Here is an 18,476-nt window from a genome sequence, read left to right on the forward strand (position 1 = left end):
AGCTGGAGGTGTAGAATAGCAGCCTGCTGGCTCTATAGCCAAGGATCTACCAGCTTCTGGCTCTGGGGTTTTTACCTACAGCTTTTACATAGCAGTTACTGTAAGGCTCTCTGGGCCTGCAATGCCACTTCATCTCCAGGGATTACATCACAAAAATGCACTACCTGGTGGAGAGCAGAGCAGATGAGAGCTTCTCCAGCAGAAAAGGGAATGAAGGACAGCCCAGAGTATCTGTTGTCAAACACTCAAGTTCCTATTCATTCCACTAGTTGGACTACGAGGCAAGAGACAAGGAGGTACAACCTGCTGCACCTCCAGCAGCTGCCACCTCTGCAGACAGAGCACAGAGCTTCACCTGGCAGCAGCAGCAGTCACACAGGCTGAAGGGTGTCCCACAGCAGAAGAGCTGGCTGCCTGCTGCCTTCACAACATTTGGCGACAGCAAGGCCTCACCAGATATAATTTCTAGGTTCCCACGATGGGATTGGAGCTTCTCAGAGCAGCTTGGGTTACACAGACATGATGCTGTTGGCAATCAAATGAAAGCCAGCCCACTCTCCCATACCCAAATTCAAATCATGGAGCACAGCAATGAAGCAGCTGTTTGCTGCAAGATTTATCACAGTGCTTTCAAGCTGGAGGGTAAGGCAGAAATGGAGAGGGAAGAGGTGACTGGAGAAAAAGCAATGCTTTGCAGGCAACTGCCAAATGCCTGGCAGCACATTGTGGGAGGAAGCAGCCCAAGAGATTTATGGCTGACTTGGAAACAACGACTGAAAGCTCTGCAAGTTCAAAGCTGAAAAGTTGGGGCTGTAATCTGGCACAGAGACGAGCTCTGCATCTGGCACCCTGGAAATGTATTGCCCCTGCTGTTCTCTGCAATAACCACCCTGGTGTGAATATTAAGATGTGATACAACTTCAGCATTGCTGGCTCTAGCTCCTTTGAAGGGAGGAGACATACCTAGAAAGAAACCTGTGATGAGGGGAAAGGAAAAAAGGACAAGAAGAAAATGAGCGAGAAGTATGAACGAGCAAGCAAAAGCGAATGAGAACCACTGCAAAGCTGCTCTGCACTGCATGCAAGGAGATGTCCATTGAGGCAGATATTTGTCTTCACAAGGGCAGCTGGGAAGGGCACTGAACCTCAAACAGAAGTGATGAACAAAGGCTTTCTTATAAAGGTCTCATTCAGGAGGCTGGCTGGTACGAAATCTGCCCTGCCACAGGCGAGAGGCACAGTCTTGGTGCCCACTGGAGACGGGAGGGATGGAGGACTCCGGGGTTTACCAGCTCTGCTAGATCAGATCCAGTACAATTCTTAAAAGCAAGAAACAGCATAGGTGTGTATTTGTTATGTGTGAGGAGTTCCAAGTTTTTCCAACAACCAACAGTGCAAGAAAATACACAAAAGCAGAGAGGATTTGGCAGCACAAAGCGACAGGGAGGCAAGCAACTGGGAGGCAATGCACAAGGTTTCCTTCACTGAGGGATTATTAACCTGCAGCATATGGCTGGATCCACTCATCCCAAGACCACAGCCTTAATTTTTACATCAGAGTTACTTTTGAAACCATTCAGTATATTCTTCCACCACTCATGCTTCAATATGCTACTCAACATTTGCCAGCCCACCTATCACCCCTGGAGCTGCACCCTGCTTTCCCAGAAAGTAGTGGGAAAAAACCCCCACACCTTAAGGTGGGATTTGACAACAGAATGGAGCACCCATGCCTTCCTCCCCAGCCTCTAGAAATAAGTCACAGACACATTTGAGAAACTAGGACTGTACTAAAGTAACCTCTGGTGGGTTGTGGAATAATACAGGCTTCATTGTTCCATAAATAAGTAATAAAAAATCACTTCAGCTAGAGACTATTCCACTTGGAAGCACCAGTCACTTTATTCACTCTAGCTTGTTCCAAACTAGAGGATCTCTGTTTCCATTTAACCAAGCCTTTAGCTGTGGAGATTCACCAAGTCCTGTCCCCCCAGCTCCGTATCGGGATTGCATCGCCCACACCACCGCAGCTACTAAAAGACCCTAAGGACAAAAAGGGTCCTTAGAAAGCAGACTGGGGGAGAGCCCAGTACGGAGGTAGCCCAAGAGACAGCCCCAAGAACACCACCTGGAGGAGATCCACTCACAGAGATGGCTCCTGCCCCGCGCAGTGAGCTCCCTTCCGCAGCCCAAACGACCCCGCAGGACACAACCTCCCCTCGACTCACCGGCACCGCTCACGCCTCGCCGGCTCTCCGCTGGCGGAGCTGCGGTCGCACCATATGTTCAGCTTCTTTATAAACCTAGCACAAAGCAAACTTCTGAGGCGGGGGAAGAAAAGGAAAGAAAGAAAAAAAAAAAAAAAAAAGGAAAAAGAGAAAAAAGCCTCTAAAAGAAGCAAGGCAAGGCTTGGGAAGGAGCTGCGGCTCAGCCCGCCGTGCCCGCAGACCCCAGCGCGGGCAGTTGCCGGCGGTGGCTGAGGCTGTGGGAATTTGCGCGGCACCGGCGCGGTTTGGGGGCTGCTCGCACGGAAGTGAGGACAGCTGCGCTCAGCGAGCTGATCCGATGGCAAAGAAACACACCCGAGAAAGAAAAGGAGGCAGACGCAGGTCTTTAATGAGACATTTATAAACGATTTCCCAGGCACAGCACTGCCACCAGCACAGCTCGAGGAGCGGTCTCAGGACACCTTCTGAACCGGAGAAATGTATCTCGAGTACCGAACACGCTGCAAAGAGCAGCCAAGCAAAGCGCAGGGCTCTCTCTCCACCAGGAAAGCCATCAAGCAGCAGGGGTTTGAAAGTTCACAGCCTTTTAAAGTGTAGGATTCTTGCTCAGGCATCATCCCCAAGCAAAAGAGGAGCAGGGAGATCCTCCCTGGCTGCAGGATTGGGTTGTTTTCCTAATTTTCTTTCATGTTTCCCAAGAATCTTAGAACCATATAATGGCTTGGGTTGGAAGGGACCTCAGAGCTACTGCAGTGGCACAGGCAGAATCCACCAGCTTGAAGGACTGGTGCTGTTCAGCCTGGAGAAAAGAAGGCTCCAGAGAGACCTTAGAGCTACATTTCAATACGTGAAAGAGACCTACAGGAAGGCTGAGGAGGGACTGCTTAGAGGGGCCTGTGGTGATAGGACAAGGGACAATGGTTTGGAACTGGAGCAGGGCAGATTTAGGTTGGACATCAGGAGGAAGTTCAGCACAATGAGAGTGGTGAGACACTGGAGCAGGCTGCCCAGAGATGTGGTTGAGGCCCTGTCCCTGCAGACACTTAGACTCAATGTGGCCCTGGGCAGCCTGATCTAGGTGGAGATGTCCCTGCTGACTGCAGGGCGGTTGGACAAGATGACCTTGGAGGGTCACTTCCAACCCATGCAATCTGTGACTCTTTGGTGCCATGGTTTAGTTGATTGGATGGTGTCAGATGATAGGTTGGACTCGATCTCAAAGGTCTCTTCCAGCCTGGTTAATTCTATTCTATTCTATTCTAAAATCTACCTGGATGGATTCCAGTGCCATTCCTAACCATCTACAGCACTGTCTGAAAGAGATGAGCAGCCAAGCAGTACATTGCTCAAGCAGGTGCAAACAGAAGGCCACTGACTTAATCACTTAGAAATGATGGAATTAGCTCACCCTCAATAAAATGTAGAAGTGAAGGTACCAAAAAATAGCCTGGCTTGGTCCATCTAGAGGGTAATTACTACTTGACAAGCAGACAGGAGCCAGAGCAGGGCACAAGCAGCCCCAAAACCATAAGCAGCCTGTGCAAAGGATGTGCTGCAGGAGAAGTTGCTGTGTGTGCATTGACTCAGGATATTTACTCCCAGGACATAGCCTGAGCAGCCATGCACAAGCAAAGTGGCCACATCTCTAATCCAGGGGAAAGGAAGGTTAAATGATCAGGAGAGAGCCTAGTTCCACTCTGACTCTGGCAGAGGCTGCCTCTGGGCACAGCACTTACTCCAGCTATGTAACAAGCATTATAAACATCTCTTACAGCTCTCAGGTGATCTGGTTTCCCCATCCAAGACAGATTAGCTCTCTGTAGGGAAGCTCTCTGCCTGACATGACAGTTGATGAGCCATGTCCTTCACACCTGTGCTCCTGCTGCACTATCAGTTCAGGACTAGCAGCATTTGGGAGGTCTATGTGCCTCTAGTGCAAGCTCAAAGCATCTTTAATTCAAGCCAGGGATGCATTTGTGCAGGTAGAAGTTGCAAGCTCAGGCAATGAGTGCTGTGCTGGTACCTGGAAGGTCTTCCCCATTTAAGGGCTAGACATGTAGCAATAGACCATGAGTTAAGATCTTCCCTACTCTTACTCTCTTGACTGACAATTTCTCATTTCTACCTGCTGAGCCTCAAATACTTTTCCTAGGTACAAGCACAAGGTTTCCTCCCAGGTCTCCAATATTACTTTGCTCTGCTTCCTTCTGACAGGACTGGGGCTCTTTGCAAGACCTCAGCCTGCAGCCATGGAAGGTACATTCTCATGCCCTGTCTGCAGCTAGTCTTGAGGAAAAAAAAGTACAACAATTTAACACTTAATGTGCAGCAATGAAGAAGTATATTTAATTAGCTCCTTATTAGATGCTGAGAGGCTTCTTTTCAGTGTAATCAACTATCCTGGAAGACAGCAGAGTTAAGCCACTGTTCCATGAATCACAGAATCAGAGAATTGTCAGGGTTGGAAAGGACCTCAAGGATCATCCAGTTCCAATCCTCCTGCCATGGGCAGGGACATCTCACACTACAGCAGGTTGCTCACAGCCACATCCAGCTTGGCCTTAAAAACCTCCAGGGATGAGGCTTCTACCACCCTCCTGGGCAACCTATTCCAGTGTCTCACCACCCTCATGGGGAAGAATTTCTTCCTAACATCCAATCTGAATCTACCAATTGCTGCTCTGCTCTGGTGAGACCCCACCTGGAGTACTGCATCCAGTTCTGGAGACCCTATTTCAGGAAGGATGTGGAGATGCTGGAACATGTCCAGAGAAGGGCCATGAGGATGATCAGAGGGCTGGAGCTGCTATCCTATGAGGACAGACTGAGGGAGTTGGGGCTGCTCAGTCTGGAGAAGAGAAGGTTCTGAGGAGACCTAATTGTGGCCTTCCAGTAAATTAAGAAGGCCTACAAGAAAGCTGGGGAGGGACTTTTTAGGGTGTCAGGTCAGGATAGAACTAGGGGGGAATGGAAAATAAAACCAGAAATGGTTTTTTAGATTCAGATTGGCTGTTAGGAAGAAGGTACCAGCAGGAAGGCAAGCAGCACGCTTTCTGTCTTGCCTGTCAGGTTTTCCCCCTTCTCACCAGAAACACGACAGCAGCACAATTAGACCACCCCTCAAACCATCCATCCACCTTGCCTGAGAGCGGGACCAGAAGCCCAGGGGAACTGAGGGAGAGCTAAAGACCAACATCACTTAATTGCCAAATAAACTGGCACACAAGCCTAGGGCTGCTGTGTGCTGAAACACAGCTCGGATTCATGGCTCCATCAGCCCTTTCTTTTTGCAGCCATCCCGCCCCGCGCAGACTCCACCTCTCCTGCGAAGGCCTCACAATGGGCTGATTGTCCACACAGCCATGCTACGCAGGATGCAGTGTGTTGGGCTGGGTTTGTTTGGCCTAATCTAATAAAAAGGATATTTGAGAGCAGATTAACACTGACTCATCTACTTTATTCCAAATATCTGGCTTAAACAGCTAAGTATCCAGTTCCAAAGCCAGCGAGCCGTACACGATCGGGCACTACTTGCAGCAAATCCAATCACCTATTTCCAGCAGATATCTGATCCCTATTTCCACCCCCCCCCCCCCAAGCTGCCTCTGCAGGGCCCTGCCTGTGCCCTGACTGCTCTGCAGAGTTGGGCAGCATCCTGCCCTTTGCTGCCAACACAGAATTCCAGCCAGGAAGCATGCATGGTTATCTGCTGTATCCTGAGAGTTGTGGCTTCTCCAGGTCATGTCATAGAATCAGAGAACGGTTTGGGTTGGAAGGGACCTTTCAAGGTCATCTAGTCCAACTCCCCCACAGTCATCAGGGACGTATGTACAACTAGAACAGGTTGCTCAGAGTCCCAGCAACCTGACCTGGAATGGTTCTAGGGATGGGGCATCTCCCACCTCTCTGGGCAACCTGGGCCAGGGTCTCAGCATAAAAAATGTCTTCCTTTGCTCCAGTCTAAATCTCCCTCTTTCAGCTGAAAATCATCAGTCCTTGTCCTAATATCTTTTGGCTAGAGAAATCTCATGCCTCTCAAACTCTCCTTCCTCCCCTTACCTGGTGCCTGTAAGGAAGGCACTGAGGTTTGCAAGGTCCAGCCAAGCTTCAGAGCTGAGGGCACAGGAGCCAGTGACTGGTGGACACCAGGCACAGGGGTGCCTGAAACATCCCTGGAGATGTTCAAGAGGGGATTGGACATGGCACTTGGTGCCATGGTTTAGTAGTCATGAGGTGTTGGGTGACAGGTTGGACTTGATGATCTTTGAGGTCTCTTCCAACCTTATTGATTCTCTGATTCTAATATACATGACCATGATCCAGATCTGCCCCTAAAAAATACCTGAGCTATGGCATGAACATGGAAACCTACAGCAGGTATCTCAAACTCAACAGCTTTAAGTCTCAGGGATCACCAGCAATGATAGCCTGCCCCTTGCAGGAGGGATGGTGGGTGAAGTGAGAAGGGATGGTGGTGGAATTTGTAATGTGAAGGGAGAGATCAGGGACAAAGCTGTAGGAGCTGACTATTTGAGCTGTAGCAAAGCCTCAGTATATGGTCCCACCATGCACCCTGACTACCCATCAGCACACAGTATGCTCCCAATCCCAGTACATGTTACTGGTTTGAAAGACTCACAGTTGAATTACCCTCCCTTTTATGCCACTTTCTTCAGAACCTTCTCAGATGATCAGTTTTATGCTTTGCCCTCTGAACACAGCCAGCCAAAGCAGCAGTCAGTCAGTGAGGATGATGTCTCCAAGCTCTTTTTAGGGGTCAAGATTTTCTCAGCATCTTACCTGATGGGTTTGGTTTTGTTCAAAGTCTCTATCAACCCCTTCACATTTCTGGCAGGAGTTTTTCAGCCAGTATCTCCAGATGTAATATTCTGCAATAAGAAATCCTATGAAATAAACTAAACAGCAGTACATAAGGCTGTTCTTACCTTCAGGGATGTGAATCCTAAACAGCTGTACAGGTTTAAGTGTGAAATAAGACAAACACACCCCAAAGTGCAAGGCTGAGACACTTAACTGCTCAATGACTGTGTACCCTCAGCCAAATTACAACTCCACTCCTGTTTGCGGACACAGCACATCAGTCAATGAAAAGAACCAGGGGAAGCAGCATCAGAGGGGGAAGCTGCTGCTCCTGGTGCCAGGACCAGAAGGGCAAAAGGCCAGAAAAACCTGCTGGCCAGGATAACTGTTCCACTTTCACCCCTGACTCACAGGGTGACATGGGGCAAGACCTAGTTCTTTAACTTGCCTCCTGTAAAAACAGAGTTAATACTGACCTACCTCAGAGCCCCAGGCTTCACAGCTGGTGGTGAAGCATTTGGAGTGTCTAAACAGTGAGGTTTCATGTGTGCATAGCAGGCTTATAATTACAGAAAGTGAGAAATGACTTACAGCTCCTGCTTGGTAGGAGTCCATAAAGCAGCTGGGGAAGGCTCCTGCAGCAGCAGTTAACTCCTGCTAACACTGCCTGCAAATTAGAGCACTCTGCACCAGATCAGACAAATGAATTCCTGAATTCCTGGTGTAGGTTCAGTTTTTAAGAGGTGCTTGTGGCCAAAGTTCATCACTGACTTCCTCTGCAACCCTTTAAAAAGCCCCATGCACAAATATTTCCTGTCTCAGGGAGACTTCTGTAAACAAGCTGATGTGAGTAAACGGCTCTGCTTCGTCCCCCAAGGCCATCCACCACCCGGAGGGAGCACACAGGGGACACATTTATTGTGCCAGAACAGTCACATTCTGTAGTGGAGTGACCATCAGCTGTGTTCTGAACGGAGCTGCTTAAGTCACAGCCCAGTTGTGAGAACTCTTCATTATTTTATAGCGAGCACTCAGATAGGTGGAGATTTCTTCCAGACCTCACTACCATGTACAGACTCAATTTCTTTCCATTGTTTGCTAGCACCTTTATAAGGAAAGCAACTAAATACCCTACTGAATCCAAAGTAAGCACAGAAAAAATAGCTGGCTTCTAAGCATTTTAAGGCTTTTGTGGAGATCTGTTCCCCTATTTAACTGCTTGCAAGGAGGATGTTCACATGCAGGGTCAGTGTGCGATGGTTACATCCAACCAGCAGTCAACACTCCGTGGCAACAGCCTGATGCTGCTGTAATCCTATGGTTTCTCACCCCAAATCCATCTATGCCAAAGGGAATCTTTCCTTTGATTTCAATGAACATTGGCTCAGGCCTCTAATGATTAATCAGCTCTTGCAGGATTAGCTTGATTGTTCAAGGCAGAACACGCAGGGGCGGATCCTGCCCTGAAGCTGCAGCCTTACTCCAGTGAGCGTAACCAGCAGCGTACTGAGGTTGCTCCAGACTTACACCAGCCCAACTCAATGGGATTCAGTTCATTATACTCAAACCACCATAAGCTGAACATCTGTGAGAAGCAGATTTTCTTTCCCTGCTGTTCTGCAGGGAGCTACAGACAGAGAGAGCAGGAGGGTGTCTGACCTCCACAGGCCTTCAGAATCTGCTCGTATCTCATTCTACAATGAGTGCACTGAATATTAAGGATTAACTATATCAAATCCTTCTAAGAGCATCTAATGATTAAGACAATTAAAAGCAGACTCCCAGTTGTCTCTATATGTCACCTGTAAAGCTGATTAAATCAAGATTGAGTCACTGCCCTTCTGGAGTGCTTAGAAGGCGTCAAACCGCTTCTCCTTGGGAGAGGAGTGTGGCCAAAGGTCCTTTCCCTATTCGAGGAGGGGACTGGAAGGGGTGGGGGAATCACCACCTCCAAAAACCCCCTACCAACCTCAGTTTAAATCATGTTTCAGGCTGCAGGATGGCAGAGTGGCTCATGCAAGGGACACGTGAGCTGAATACAAGCCCTGTGTGAACAAATGGTTGGTCCCCAGCCATGCCAGAAAAGATTTGGCTTCTGGGTACACAGCGAGGATTAGAAGCAAGCACAGAAGGGCTCACGAGACCAGCAGTGTCCATGAGTGAGTGGATTTGGACAGGAGGATGGGACCTACACACAGGGCACTTCAGTCACCCCACAGCAATGATGAACCAACACACTCAAGCTCCAACAACCACCCAGCAAAGCTTCTCCAGTGGTAGCTGCAGTTAGAATAGAATAGAATAGAAATAAGAATAGAATAGAATAGAATAAGGAATAGAATAAAGAATAGAATAGAATAAAGAATAGAGAATAGAATAGAATAGAGAATAGAATAGAATAAAATAGAGAATAGAATAGAATAGAATAGAATTAACCAGGTTGGAAAAGACTTTTGAGATCATCGAATCCAACCTACTACCCAACACCATCTAATCAACTAAACCATGGCACCAAGCACCCTATCCAGTCTCTTCCTAAACACCTCCAGGGATGGTGACTCCACCACCTCCCTGGGCAGCACATTCCAATGGCCAATCTCTCTTTCTGTGAAGAACTTCCTAACATCCAGCCTAAACCTCCCCCCTACAGCTCCTACACCTCAGCTGCACTGACCATCAGCCACTATGGTTCCATTCCCAGCCTCACTTCTGTGTTGGTCAGGCACTGGAACAGGCTGCCCAGGGAGGTGGTGAAGTCACCATCCCTGGAGGTGTTCAGAAAACCACCTGGACATAGCACTTCAGGACATGGTTTAGGGGTGCTAGATCAATGGTTGGACTCAGAGGTCTTTTCCAGCCAAAGCAATTCTATGATCCTATGATCTGAGCTGCACATCATTCCTGAATCAGCAAACAAGCAGTTTTTTTTTTCCTGTGCAGCCCTTGAAAACACAGCCTTGCTTTCCTTCAGGTTATCTGATAACTTCCTGGACAGGTGACTGCCTGGGAACTGTAGCTCTTGCTACTAATTGATAGATAATCTGCTGATCCTGCAGGAGTCAGAGGCATTTGATCTTAAAACACACTCCTTGGCACCTCATCCTCCCAACTCCCCCAGGGACTGGAGATGCTGTGCACACAGCAAAGAGAAAACACGAGCTCATCAAACTTGGAGCAAGCAGGGAGGGATGCCTTTCCAGCAAGGATTCCCTAATCCCACTGCAGGACTGTCCATTCATGCTTGCAGCATGGATTTAAGGGAGGACAGGGCTCAGATGAGAGCTGACAATACCGAGCGCTCCGCCAGGCCTGAAGCAAAACAGCAAAACCAAAGGTTTGCTAGAAATAATAGCAGCCCCTGGCCCCACCATGTGGGGTCTTTTCTCTCCATTCACCAGTGCACAACACCCCAAGTTAATATTAATCAAGAGCCACAAAGCCTTTGAATAGAGAAGAATTAGCTCCCTATGCCTGTGCCAGTCAATCAGCTGCTCCGGACACTGCAATCCTATTTCTTTTGTTTGGGGACAAAACAGTAGTTTTGTGGGGTTTTTTTTTTTGGTCCCCTGCTTGTTGCAGAATGAGAATGAAGAGACTGGTACAAAACCAGACAGCTTCTGCAGTTTGACTTAAAAAGAAAAGAAAAGCAAGGCTATGGTAAGACACTGCCAAAGCATCAGTGATTACCTGAGAACAATCTGCCCCAGCTCCCTCGTTAGTGAGCCATGAATTCTTCATCAAGGACACATCTGGTGTTGAGGTCTATTGAGATGTTTGAGCAAGAGATGTGTGTTGAGAATCACAGAATCACCAAGGTTGGAAGAGACCTCAAAGATCATCAAGTGCAACCTGTCACCACAGGCCTCATGACTAAACCATGGCACCAAGTGCCACATCCAATCCCCTCTTGAACACCTCCAGGGATGGGGACTCCACCACCTCCCTGGGCAGCACATTCCAATGGCCAACAGCTCTCTCAGTGAAGAACTTTCTCCTCACCTCCAGCCTAAACTTCCCCTGGTGCAGCTTGAGACTGTGTCCTCTTGTTCTGGCGCTGGGTGCCTGGGAGAAGAGACCAACCCCCTCCTGGCTACAACCTCCCTTCAGGGTGCTGGGGTTGGAAGGGACCTCAAGGATCACCTAGTTCCAACCCCCCTGCCATGGGCAGGGTCACCTCGCACTACCTCAAGTTGCTCAGAGCCACATGCAACATGGCCTTAAAAACCTCCAGGGATGAGGCTAACAAAAACAGGGGAACACTGGAGTACACAATGCAGGATCCTGAAGACAGAGGACATGACAATCTTGTGAGTCTTGTGGTCTCACCTAGCCCTGGGTTAACACCATTTTGGGGTTGATGTATTGTTTTCTTTTGGGCAATTTCTTAGGAAGGGTCTTTCATTACATGTCCAGAGAAGGGCAACGAGGCTGGGGAGAGGTCTGGAGCACAGCCCTGTGAGGAGAGGCTGAGGGAGCTGGGGTGGTTTAGCCTGGAGAAGAGGAGGCTCAGGGGAGACCTTATTGCTGTCTACAGCTACCTGATGGGAGGTTGTAGACAGGTGGGGTTTGGTCTCTTCTCCCAGGCAACCAGCACTGGAACAAGAGGACACAGTCTCAAGCTGTGCCAGGGGAGGTTTAGGTTTGAAGTGAGGAGAAAGTTCTTCCCAGAAGGAGTAATTGGCCATTGGAATGTGCTGCCCAGGGAGGTGGTGGAGTCCCTGTCCCTGGAGGTGTTCAAAAAAGGCCTGGATGGGGCACTTGGAGCCATGGTTCAGTTCCAGGAGGTATTAGGTTGGACTTGATGATCTCTGAAGTCTTTTCCAACCCTATGATTCTATGACACCTTCCCTCTCTCTGTTTTACTGCAACATAATCCTAGAGGCAACAGAAAATACTTCTTATTGCTATGCATCCAGCCAATTTACTCCAACAAAATCCTGAGAAACTTGAGGGGCAAGCAGCTGACTTCCAGGTTAATTTGCCAAGATGCTGCTGTTAACCCTGTTGCAGATAACTAAAAAAGGAATTAAGATTTCCTGTTGGGGAAGGTAAGAACTAGGCACTGGTTTTACAACTGCTAAGGGGATGAAGAGATTTGTGACTCCTCCAGCAGAATTCAAGCAGGTAGAGCTCATTAAAGGAAGGCTCTAGATGTAGACAAAGAGATCTATCCATATAGAATTGCTGAGTCTCTGAAACCAGAAGCAGCCCCCAGAAGGTAACTGCATTTCTAAATAACAAATCTGAAAGGAAAGTTAACTCCCTCTGCACCCTGACAGACTCCACCAGATTCATCCCTGATAAAAAGATTATGCCACAGAGCAGCCAAAGGAAACCTCTAAATGCAAAGAGAGGCCTGAGTGGCAACCCATGTAGTCCACTCTGTCCAACCCTCTCCTGGCCTCTTCTCCTTATTCTCCAATGCCAGGAGCAGCTGATCCCACTCAGGCTGGGCTGACAGCTCTGACCACAGCTGAGCACTGTGAAACTCATCCCATCAGCACAGCAGTAACCATCCCCCAGCACCTAACCAGCCTCAGCTGATCAGCAACCAGAACCCAAGCACAACTAAACCACCCCACTAACTAGCACAGCTCAGGCTCATAGCATCCATATTTGAGTTGCCCTATGGAGCCAGTCATCTTTTTGGCTTCCAGCCTTGATCACAGAATCAGTAAGGTTGGAAAAGACCTCGAGGATCATCAAGTCCAACCTGTCTTGCCCAGCTCCATCTCCAAATACTAATTTTCCTCCTTGTTTTTGGTATTTTTTTCCTTCCCTTTTTGCCAGAATTCTTAAGTTGCAGAAGAGATTTAAGACCCACAAAAAGCAGAAAAACACAATGTGAAAGGCAAGAGTTTCTCCTCCAACCAAGTTACTCCAATGCTGCTCTGAGCAGACGAAAGCCACCCTGAAATGTGAACACTTCCATTCCCAGCAGCTTTCACCTGTTCCACCAGCTGGGAGGGCTGTGTGGACCCATTCATCACAGCTTCCATTCTCTCTCCCTCTTGCAGCTCCAAAAGCTTTTCCAAGAGGAGGGTGGGAAAGAAATCAAGACACATGAGCTCTGGAAGCAGCCAGCAATCCAAACATTATACTGAGCCCTTTACCAGTGACCCACACCTTTTGCACAAACCTCTTTTGCACAAGGGATTGGGAATAGTACTTTGACTTGAAGCATGGGAAACAAGCCAACACATTTGTGGGAAATCCTCTTCTGCAAGGGCTAGAGATGAATTTTCAGTCTGGGTTTAAGGAAAAGCATTACCACAAAGCAGCACAATTTAGTCTTCCATTGTTCCAGCTTTACGGGACAGACAGAGGGGGATAGTCAGCACGGGCACCACTCAGCAAGGCTAATTTTCTCCCAAGAATCCACACCAGGTGCCAGTCTTCCATTGTGTTTCAGTGGAAATGACCATTTCAGCTCTACTTGACAAAAACAAAAGGCCCTGCCCACAAGAAACCAATGCACCTACCCCAGAACACCACCTTGTGAGGTTTTGAAAGCACCAGCTCAGGTAGGAGACACAGTGACTCGCCACTCCAGGGAAGTTCAAAGAGGACACTCCACAAGGTGGAAGGAAACAGGGGCTCCAAATAAGTTTTCATGAGAAATAACTCTGGCAGACTGAGCCAGACTACATCATGCTTGGTCTCTCTTGCAACCTACAGGCATGAATCATGAAATTCCATATGGATACACACAGAGCATCTTACATCTGCATCAGCCCTCTGCTCTGTTACACAGGAGCAAGTTGTCAAGAGCACATGGAAGTATTTAACAAGGTACAATTTCCACTGCCTGGGAAAGGGAGAGAGATGGATGAGAGGCACTTGACTTCCTACACAAGACTATGAACAGAGTGCTGGGGGAAAGAGAAAGCAGAAACCAAAGCATCTTTGTGTGCTCCAGAGTAAGAACGAAGGAAAGGTCCATGTGCTTGCACTTCTGCAGGCAAGACTGATCAGCTTATGGGAAGGCAGGAGGAAGAAAGTGTGAAGCTTTTCAAAATTCACTTGCATCTAATGGCTCTCTGACAACTCTCAGGTACCACTGGAGAACCAGCACCTTCTGTTGACACCCAGTCTGGAAGATACCACCTCAGTGTGGACAACAGAGCAAGGTGGCGATGGTAGGGTTGATGGCAAAGAGGGCGCTGCACGTCCTGTTGCAGCTACCCATCTAGCACACCCTGGTGCTCTGTTCTCACCTAGGAAGGAACAGCTCAGTGCTGTGATTGCTCCAGCAGCTCCACAACTCCTGAAAGCCCTCTGCACCACCCTGGGAGGCAGAGGAGCAGCAGCACAGCTCATTACACCCTGGCTGCACAGCACCAAACCATCATCCTGAAACTTCTCCCCTTCCCAGTACACATTTTTCCCAGAAATAAAACTCATTTTAGAGCTTCTCAGGCAAAGGTCAGACTCAGTTTGGAGCAGATCCTGCCCACGCTAGGCCAGCTCTGCTGCACAGCTATCTCAGTGACAGATGGCTGGGGCTGCACAAGGCACAAAGAAGCTCCAGCAAACAAGTGCAGCATTCAGCGGAAAGGCTGCGGCGGGCGCCGGTGCTGGCTGGCGGTGCTGCCTGACTCTTTGAGACCAAAACACACTCACTGACTGTGTCTGCCCAGATGCCTCTGTGCAGAGCCTCCAAAGGGAAGACAGGCCTTAGGTCTTTCCCCTTGTTTTGGGTTTGTTGGGCTTTTTTAAAGTGATGAAAATCAACTGAAAGTGAGCCCCACGTCACACTGGAACTACAAATCTAGCATGAAGCGCCATGAGGGATGCACAACTGGTAGCTAAATGCTCGCTCCATGGAGTCCTTCCAGTTCATTTCTGTCAGAGTTAAGCACTAGGAGAAGCAAGAGGGAAACAGAGAAATGGGTCACTTCAAAATAAAGGGCCAAACCTATAAACCTTACCCTAAGAATTCCCTTTGTCAGTTTGCACCTCCCTCTGCCGAACACACCCAGGAAGACTTCAGTGCCTTTGATTTGGATACTGGATTAAGAAGTTAGTCTTTCTGGCAATAAAACCCACTCAGACACAGAAAAGTGCAATTCAAGAGTTTGTCTCTACACCTAGGGCCAAGTCTTCAGCCAAGAAAGAGCAATGGCTAACAACTCTCTCACAGAGGGAGTTGTTAGCCATTGGAATGTGCTGCCCAGGGAGGTGGTGGAGTCACCGTCCCTGGAGGTGTTCAAGAGGGGATTGGACGTGGCACTTGGTGCCATGGTTTAGTAGTCATGAGGTCTTGGGAGACAGGTTGCACTTGATGATCTTTGAGGTCTTTTCCAACCTTGTTGATTCTATGATTCAATGCTGCTCCACTCCCTACAGTGCTGCATTACACCAAAGGATCTGGAACTCAGTCCATGATCTCATGCAGGGGCTGACCCCTCAAGTAAGGCCTTGCACATGTGCACAAACCCAAGTGAAAACTAGGGCTTTTACAATGTTGTTCTAGGACAGAACTCACAGAGATGACTGGGAGAGATGATGCATACTCTGTCTGCCACTGAAAGAAGAGAAAGAAAGAAGAGAAAGCTCAGCTGAAGAATCATACAATCATAGAATCAGTCAGGGTTGGAAAGGACCACATCATCTAGTTCCAACCCCCTGCCATGGGCAGGGACACCTCACACTAGATCAGGCTGGCCAGAGCTTCATCCAGCCTGCTCTCCAGAACTCCATGAGCAAAGCCGAGCCCTTGGTGTGTAATAATGGAGCAGATCCAGAGTCTCTCAGCAGCAAGCAGGGTCTCAGAATGGATGTCCTGCAACACCATCTCAACAGGGGATGTTCAGGGAGAGGCACTCATGCTCCAAAACAACAGAAATTTCAGAGATGGGGCGGGGGGGGCATTGTTTAAATACCACAGTGTTGCCTAATGACCCTCATGTTTGCAGAATCACTAATTTGTCATAGCACACCACAGCAAATTTTGACCAATACTCTGCCCTGTGCTAAAAGGCACAAGGCTTTCCTGCTTCTCCCAAGCACTATGCATTTGGGGGATTAAAACACAGAGCAGAGTCACCAGGCATGCAGGCAGTGGCCTGAATTATTATGGGACAAGAGGCTGGCATATTTCATGAAGCAACCAGTGACACTCTCAAAGTCTAACCCAGGGATTGACAGGACACACCTCATCCTGGTGCTTTTGCTCAGAATCAACAGAAAAGCCTTGAAGTGAAACAAAACCCACTGCATACAAAACTTAACACCTTGAACGTTTGCTGAATCATATCCAATTAAACAAACCAAACAACCAAACAAAAACCCCACAACCCAGCAGCCAAAGAAGCCAGAAAAAAAACCAATGAGTCTTAGCAAAAGACACCTCAAACACTTTTGAAGTGTTCATTATGCTGCATAATGGCAGCCTGGCCAGCTGAGGTGTACACTGGATACAAGATCAGCAGGCAGCAAAGCTGTGTATATAGGTCTAGGGAAGTCATTATTTAAATTCCTATGCTTCAAATTATTGTGTTCAAACAAAGGCACTAATCTGAGGTAATCAGCACAGCAGAAATCACCTTAAGTGGCTGGTGGTTCTTGCTCTTGCATTATCACAGGCCAGAAGCAATGGCTATGGGACAGCACTTAATAAGGTCATGTGTGAGGTTCCCATCTGCCTGACTATTACCAGCTCTTCAAATATTGGTGTCTGTACAGGTATGCATACACAAACAAGCAAGACAGGAGCAGCACCTCTCTCTGTCACCCCTAAACACCAGAAGATCCATCTGTCTCCACACACTCCACAACCTGCCTGGTCTTTGAGTCACTTGGGAGAGGGAGGCCATTTACTCACCCCACTACACTGGTTTTAATCCATGCAAATGACCAATCTATGTACAGCTGGGGAATTTCACTGGCACCAGTAGGCCCTTCCCTTTAAGCCAGCTCACCTGGGTGAGCTCATGTCCTACCAAATCAAGTCCTTACCTTCTTTTGAGCCAGTGGTGACAGCAGCAGCAGTGGTCCCCGATGTCCGTCCCACCGGGCTGGAGTGCTTCCCAGCCCTGCCAGGGATTTTAAGTCCACTTGGCTTCAACATGTTTGCTGTCTCCTGGAGCAGTGCCTCAAAGAGCTGCCCTGCTATCACTGTTCAGGCTTCTCGATGATGGACCTCTTCCTCCATTGTCACAAACCTGGGAAAGCACAGAGAGATCAAGTAAGAGAATGGGTGAGAGAGCCCCAAACAGCCTGCCAGAAAGCAGTGCTCAGCTTCTTCCTTCCATCCCTAGGAGAGTCAGGACCTTTCATTTCTTCTCCTGTAAAACAAGGGGGGTCACTGACTTCATCTCCCACCCTAATGCTACACTCTCTTCCCCAGGCTTAGTTTTACTTTCACCCTGGAGTTCTGAACCAAACCTCACAGAACGACTGAACAGGAATTTCAGTTCACTTTGGGATTTAAGTGACTGAAACTGATGACTGATTTTAAGCTCTAAAGTCTCAGCTGCTGTCAGAGTCCTTACCAAAAGCACACTAATGACCCTGAGCACCTTTGGAGCATGGCCCCCATTTCCACAAGACTTCAGGGCAGCCTTTCTAAACCGACCAGAGGAGGAAGGAAGGGGCCAGTGTTCCAGATAGGGCTTTCAGTTCCCTTCCTTAAGGACAAATCCCAAACCTTGTTAGAGAAAAAGGGCATCTGACCCCATGGATTTGCAGTAAGACTGGAAAAAACCCTCTTTCTGAAACCAAAGCATGACTCTATCAACTACTCATTAATGAAATCACACAACCCTGCCCTGTGCCCTGGTAGGTAAACACAATAAAGCCTCCCAATTCCTTGCAAGGATGATGCATTAAGGAGCACACAACTCCTCAAGCAAGACAAGAAAAATAAAGGAAATGACTAAGTGGCTTTTAAAACTATGCAAAAACATTCCTAATGGATAAAGGAAAAAAAAAACCAATCCAAAAATGGAGACTTTCAGCCCAAAGGAAGCTGAGGCTGGCTGACTGAGCAGGCTGGATGTGGAGGGAAGAAGGTGACAGCAGCATGAGCCAGGGATAATGCTGATGTAACAGCAAAGGGAATTGCAAAGAGAGCAAACCAAGGAGCAGCCAGAAGCTGGGGGACACCCAGACCTGCTTCCCAGGCCAGGGAAGGAGGCAGCCTACTGCAGGAAGCACTCGGGAGAATTAGCACAGCAAAGACTTACAGATGCTGCGAGGGGGGAATTGCCACAGCAGGGACGGGAAGTGATTAAGGCATGAGCAAAGATTTCAACACGGGCTGGGTCAGAGCAAGGGGAGGGCTGGCAGGGCTCCAGGGAAAGCTGCAGGCAGACACAGAGGAGGAAAAACCACAAGGAGAATTCCAGAAGTGTATTCCTGAGGGGTCACAAATATCTGAGGCACCAAAGTGTTTCAGCAGTAAAAGTCAGTCGTCCCACACCA

The 18,476-nt window shown here is 48.4% G+C and overlaps 1 protein-coding gene across 2 annotated transcripts in view; it reads right to left on the minus strand.

The window, feature by feature from the left end:
• Positions 1 to 17,206, minus strand: part of CLIP2 (CAP-Gly domain containing linker protein 2) — a 63,942-nt gene extending 46,736 nt beyond the window's left edge. For both annotated transcript variants that reach the window (XM_054166310.1, XM_054166309.1), the window contains exon 1: positions 17,010 to 17,206. In XM_054166310.1, the coding sequence (XP_054022285.1) occupies positions 17,010 to 17,121 (112 nt within the window). In that variant the 5' untranslated portion in view covers positions 17,122 to 17,206. The remainder of the gene's footprint in view (positions 1 to 17,009) is intronic.
• Between the last annotated feature and the right edge of the window lie 1,270 nt (positions 17,207 to 18,476).

This window comes from Dryobates pubescens, chromosome 13, assembly GCF_014839835.1.
Source record: "Dryobates pubescens isolate bDryPub1 chromosome 13, bDryPub1.pri, whole genome shotgun sequence".
Classification (NCBI taxonomy): Eukaryota; Metazoa; Chordata; class Aves; order Piciformes; family Picidae; genus Dryobates; species Dryobates pubescens.